Source organism: Triticum aestivum, chromosome 1D (genome assembly GCF_018294505.1).
Source record: "Triticum aestivum cultivar Chinese Spring chromosome 1D, IWGSC CS RefSeq v2.1, whole genome shotgun sequence".
NCBI classification, from domain to species: domain Eukaryota; kingdom Viridiplantae; phylum Streptophyta; class Magnoliopsida; order Poales; family Poaceae; genus Triticum; species Triticum aestivum.
In genome coordinates, this window is record NC_057796.1 from 2,941,166 (window position 1) to 2,947,277 (window position 6,112).

General features: G+C 48.2%; 1 protein-coding gene and 1 pseudogene across 1 annotated transcript; both read left to right on the forward strand.

The window, feature by feature from the left end:
* The window catches only part of LOC123183454 (gamma-hordein-3-like), a 1,123-nt pseudogene extending 497 nt beyond the window's left edge, over nucleotides 1-626 (forward strand).
* A 3,977-nt stretch (nucleotides 627-4,603) lies between these two features.
* On the forward strand, nucleotides 4,604-5,820 carry LOC543384 (gamma-gliadin-like). Its single transcript, NM_001405791.1, has one exon. It carries the CDS (start codon nucleotides 4,660-4,662, stop codon nucleotides 5,641-5,643), a length of 984 nt encoding a protein of 327 aa, NP_001392720.1. The 5' UTR covers nucleotides 4,604-4,659; the 3' UTR covers nucleotides 5,644-5,820.
* The last annotated feature ends 292 nt before the right edge of the window (nucleotides 5,821-6,112 follow it).

Genomic DNA, 6,112 nt, shown 5'->3' on the forward strand with positions numbered 1-6,112 from the left:
AACAACATCTATTTCCGCAGCAACCGCCACAATAACAATTTCCACGACAGATGCAAGTTCCACAGCAACAACAAACATTCCCGCAACCTCAACAACAACCACATTCCTGCAACAACAACCATTTTACCAATATCAACAACCATTAACACAACAACCATACCCGCAAGAGCAACCATTGGCTCAGAAACAACCTTTTGTAGAGGAAAAACAACAATGGAACTTGTGCAAGGAGTTCCTCTTGAGGCAGTGCAACCCGGAGGAGAAGGCGTCGTTACTCTATTCGGTGACCCCGTTCCTCCGACCAAAGACCTCGCAACAGAATAGCTGCCAGTTGAAGCGACAAGAATGTTGTCGCCAACTTGCACATGTCAGTGAGCAGTCCCGATGCCCGGCCATCCAAAGCATTGTGCATGCCATCGTCGTGCAACCACAACAGTTGGGCCTGGGAATGCCCATGCAACCTCAACAGCAATTGGGCCAGGGCTTTATCCTACCTCAGCAACTAGCCCAGTTTAAGTTCGTTAGGTCACTTGTGATTCAGACTCTGCCTATGTTATGCAACGTGTATGTGCTGTCTGGTTGCTACACCATTTGGTAGCATGACCGCTTGCATGGGTGGACAATGAAATGACAAGAGTTGTACTACTAGATCGGTGGACCTTGATTGTTTACACAATTGGACGATCAATGTAGAAATGAAAAAAAAAATTGTGCACCATCATATGTGCGACTCCAATCAGTACAAGTTCAAACTTGGTAAGAACGGCAACCAAATTATTGTTTGCATAACATTGCTTGTTCATTGTGAAATTCATGTGATGTTTAGCTGTTCATCCTAACCACAACATCAACCATCTACATTAACTACTTGGGTTTTTAGAATTAACAAGTGTGAAACTTGAGTTCAACTGAAGAACTATTAAAGTGAGGCCTAAGGAGCTAGAGGTAATTGCACCATCGGTGCTTAAGCTTGGCATGGATGTTCACTTTAGTAGCTGCAATTGCGAACAGATAAGCGATTCCAAACCTTGGAACCAAGCGTGCAGATATGGTGTTAGAGCATCTCCAGCCGTTGGCCCTCCAGGGGGCTCAAAAAATCGCCGCCTGGAGGTGAACCGGCGCTAAAATCTGCTTGGGGCCGATCGGGTTCCCAGCCGCCGCGCCCAGGGTCGCGTCCAGACGCCAATTTTAAACTTTTTTGAAAAGAACTTGGGCTAAAAGTCGGCAAATGGGACAAAGATTCGGCAAAACAGGACATAAAATTCGGCGACTTAAACAGTTTTTACATAGCAAACTTGAAATGTACTAAAAAAACAAAGGCTGCGACTACAGGCCGAAGAACTCGCTAAGCTTGGCGTAGTCGCCGTCGTCGCCGCCGCCATCGTCGTCCTTCTCCTGCTTCACGCGGCTGCCCCTGCTGGACCCTGCCCGGGGTCGCCCTGGCGGACCGGTGGCGGCACGTCGTCGTCGCTGTCGTCGAGAACGACGACGGCTCCCTCGTCGCGGCCATGGTGCCGAGCGGCGATCTCCTCTTGGGCGTGGCACTGGCGCTCCAACTGCAGCCGTGCCCAGTCCTGCCACGCCCACTTCATGGCCGCCGCGTCGTCGAGCCCCGGCTCCGTCTTCACGCCGATGAGCCCTGGCTCCGTCTTCACGGCGGTGAGCCCCGGCTCCGTCTCCGGCTTGACGAGGCGGGGAGGAGCCGAGGTAAAGGCGCGCCCGCCCTCATTGATGACGATGTCGGCGTCTCTGCAGGCTCGGCCTTGACGCTGAAGAGCGCCGGCGACCCAGAGGAGTGGGAAGAGGAAGGCGAGGAGGAGGAGGAAGAGGAGCCAGTCCTCCTCGACATCCATTGGTCGCCGCTCCGGCGGGGGAGGGGGAGGGGCGGCAGGGTGCGTCAACGGCGGCTCATTGCCGCCCTTGAGGTGCTGGACGACGGCTGGAGTGTGCGACCGGGGGCGCCCCTCCACAGGTGGCGGCCGTCGCTGTTCTTGGTCCCCCGCACCACTGGTGCGTTGTTGGTGGAGGACAGCCGCTCCGCCTGCCGGCGTTCGAAGTACGTCGCCCCCGCCTTGTGGTTGCCGGCGGCGTACTCCGGGAGGGCCTGCTGCTCCTCCGTTAGCGACGCCCACACGCGCTCAACCTCGTCGTTGAAGTATTCGGGGCGCGTCACGTCGGGCAACGGGGGGGACGGGGACGCCCCCGACGCTGAGCCTCCACCGCCCCGGCGCGCGCATGTCGGGAGGCGCCGGGATGTTGGCTTCATACAGGAGGTGGGCTTCCCACTCGTGCAGCGAGCGGTGGCTGAAGCCATTGGCTGCCGCCCCATCGCCTGGGAACCTCTCGCCCATCGTCGGCGGCGTCTGTGAATGGGGAGAGAGAGGAAAGAGTTCGCCGGCGATGGTTGTGCACGGGGAGAGAGGGGGCTGCGGGCGGGTGCGTCCACCGGCGAGGGAGGTGTTGCTTTATATAGCGGCCTGGGAGGGGCGGCGTTGTGTGTACGCGTGGCGGGAGGGGGCGCGTCGCCGCATCGCGCCGCCTGTGAGGAATCAATGAAAGGCTGACCGGCGGCAGCCTTGGCATTGATTCCCCACGGGAAACCGAGGCGTTGTGAGGACGACGAGGCGGGGGGCGGGGGTCGCTGACTTGGCAGGCCCGCTGTTCGTTCCCGCCAAAAACGATTCCCCTGCGCCCCCGAGCGCCCCCAGCGCGCCGGGTTCGGTCTGAGTCCGCCGGTGCTAGTTTCGGCCCGAACCGGCGAAAAACAGGCTCCTGGGGACGCGACTGGGCCGATTTTCGGGCGCTGCTGGAGTTGCTCTTAGCGACGGTGGAACATGATGGCTTGCATAGATGTGGCCACTGTGTCCCACATGTTAGTCCAAAGGTAAAATTGACAAAAAATAGTGGAAATCACAAGAACTCGAACAGGAGACCCTCGACCATTCCCGTTTTGATTTTTTTAGGGAATTCCTGTTTTGATGTATATAAAGTAAGGATGAAACGATAAAATGTGACATAAAGGAACATGCCCGCTGGGCTTAAATGGCCCTTAGTTAGTGCGGCCCATTTTACACATGTTATTTTTTTAGCAATTTGTAAAAAAAGTACGTAAAATATAATGAGAGTAATAAAAACAAAGTTCAACTATTTGTGTGCTACAAATATTATACATAGACATAAAATAACTTATTTAGAAAATATTGAAGTAGATTGTAAAAATATTCATGTATTATTTAAAAATTATATAATTAATATATTAATTACAAAGTATGAAACTGTTTTTATGATCTAGAATAAAAATAGTTTTGAAAATTAAATTAATGAATATTAATTATATAAACATTTGAATAATTATGTATACTTATATAGGGTAGCGATATTCACTTGGGAGGTCGGGGTTGTGCTCGGGGAAGCAGGGGCTTGCCGGACGCAAGGCTCGGACGGCCTCCACGCCTCTGTTCCGTGAACAGAGGAGATGGGATCCTCCAAGTGGGCGGGGCCACAATAGTTTATAGTAGGCCCATGTGCACAGCAGGTCTTCCATATTTTCCCTTTTTATCTCCTGTAATATTTCCACCACTCTATTGCATTTAGTTTATGCAGCAAACGACTTTTGCTATAACTGAAACTTGGCACATAAATCAAGCACACAATTTTGGGGTGGCACAAAAAGTTTGGGGCCAAATTGAAATCACTTAAATTATAATTGCATTTAAAAGAGCTAAAAGGGTGTCGTTGGTCCACAGTTTAATATTCATAGGCATTTTAAAAGTTTCCAGAAAAAACTTTGCTAATGTATGACAGTTATGTAGTGAATATTTTCAACCTAAGGAACATTTTTAATTTATTTTTTATAAAATTATAATTCGACTTGGCATTCGAATTTGGATTTGAGTTTTGGTTTGAAACGGAAAGAGGATTAGTAAAATGATTATGATGACATAGCATCATTAGGCATGAGATTACTGTAGCATGACATCGGGGGTGTTACACTTGTACAATATTCCTACCCTTGACATAAAAGGAGAATTTGATGAGTCATGTATTGATAACGTATACAACATTACTACCCTTGACATAAAAGGAGAATTTGATGAGTCATGCATTGATAACATGTACAAGATTACTATCAGCTTGTTCATCTTACCATCATATTATACAACACTACAAGTTAGTTTTAGAAAGAACAAGAGTCCACAACAAATATCAGAATACTTGCCTGATCTATCTTAACAACATGCACAAGGACACAAATTTAGTCCCCCGCAAGCTATGAAGATTTGGTTTATGTCTAACAACTTGTACAGATCCAAAAGGAATGCAATCCAGATAATTGTTTGACATGTAAAGTGAATAAGATGAGTCAATGCCAATTATCAAGTATTCCTCACTCTTAGATGATATGTACAATAAAAAGACAACTTTGATGATCACTCTGAAATTACGTTTGTATGTAGTGCCACCAAACACAACATACCAAATAATTAGTTTGATAAGCATCAAATCACTTTTAAAAAAGAAAGCAATAATGAAAAGAAACCTAACCATGGTAGCTATAAAAAGGCCTACAATATGTAGACTCCATACCATCATCCATCGTTCACACAACTAGAGCACAAGCAGAAAATCAAAGTACGTAGTAGTTAACGCAAATCCACCATGAAGACCTTACTCATCCTGACAATCCTTGCGATGGCAATAACCATCGGCACCGCCAATATCCAGGTCGACCCTAGCGGCCAAGTACAATGGCTACAACAACAACTAGTCCCCCAGCTCCAACAGCCATTATCCCAGCAACCACAACAAACATTTCCCCAACCTCAACAAACATTCCCCCATCAACCACAACAACAAGTTCCCCAGCCTCAGCAACCACAACAACCATTTCTCCAGCCCCAACAACCATTCCCCCAACAACCACAACAACCATTCCCCCAGACTCAACAACCACAACAACCATTTCCCCAGCAACCACAACAACCATTTCCCCAGACTCAACAACCCCAACAACCATTTCCCCAACAACCACAACAACCATTCCCCCAGACTCAACAACCCCAACAACCATTTCCCCAGCTCCAGCAACCACAACAACCTTTTCCCCAGCCCCAACAACAATTACCGCAGCCCCAACAACCGCAACAATCATTCCCCCAACAACAACGGTCATTCATTCAACCATCTCTACAACAACAGTTGAACCCATGCAAGAATATCCTCTTGCAACAATGCAAACCTGCGTCATTGGTGTCATCCCTCTGGTCAATAATCTGGCCACAAAGCGATTGCCAAGTGATGCGGCAACAATGCTGCCAACAACTAGCACAGATTCCTCAACAGCTCCAGTGCGCAGCCATCCATAGCGTCGTGCATTCCATCATCATGCAGCAGCAGCAACAACAACAACAACAACAAGGCATGCATATCTTTCTGCCACTATCTCAGCAGCAACAGGTGGGTCAAGGTTCTCTAGTCCAAGGCCAGGGCATCATCCAACCACAACAACCAGCTCAATTGGAGGCGATCAGATCATTGGTATTGCAAACTCTTCCATCCATGTGCAACGTGTATGTCCCACCAGAGTGCTCCATCATGAGGGCACCATTTGCCAGCATAGTCGCGGGCATTGGTGGCCAATGAAAAACTGAAGAGCTATACTAATAGGTAGATGGATCATCGTTGCTTAGCTGATGCACCAATCGATGTAACGATGACAAATAAAGTGGAGTGCACCATCATGTGTGACACCGGCCAGTGCTAGTTCAAGCTTGGGAATAAAAGACAAACAAAGTTCTTGTTTGCCAGCATTACTTGTCATTGTTCCATTCACTGTGTATTTAGATGTTCATCCCTAACTACAATTCTAGGCTTACATATCTATAGCTACTTGCTCTTGCCAGCAGGTTCCTATGTAATCTACCGATTAATGGTCGACCTATCAATCTTGTTCATAGGCCGATTGATCTATTAATTGATGCTCCCAAGCCGACCGAGCAGCTATCAGTTACCGATTTCCTGAACATTGCACACAACAATAATTCAACATATTTCAATGTCTAGAAGTAAAAGGGCCATTTTGGCAGCAAAACAAGCGTCTGATTAGGAACCA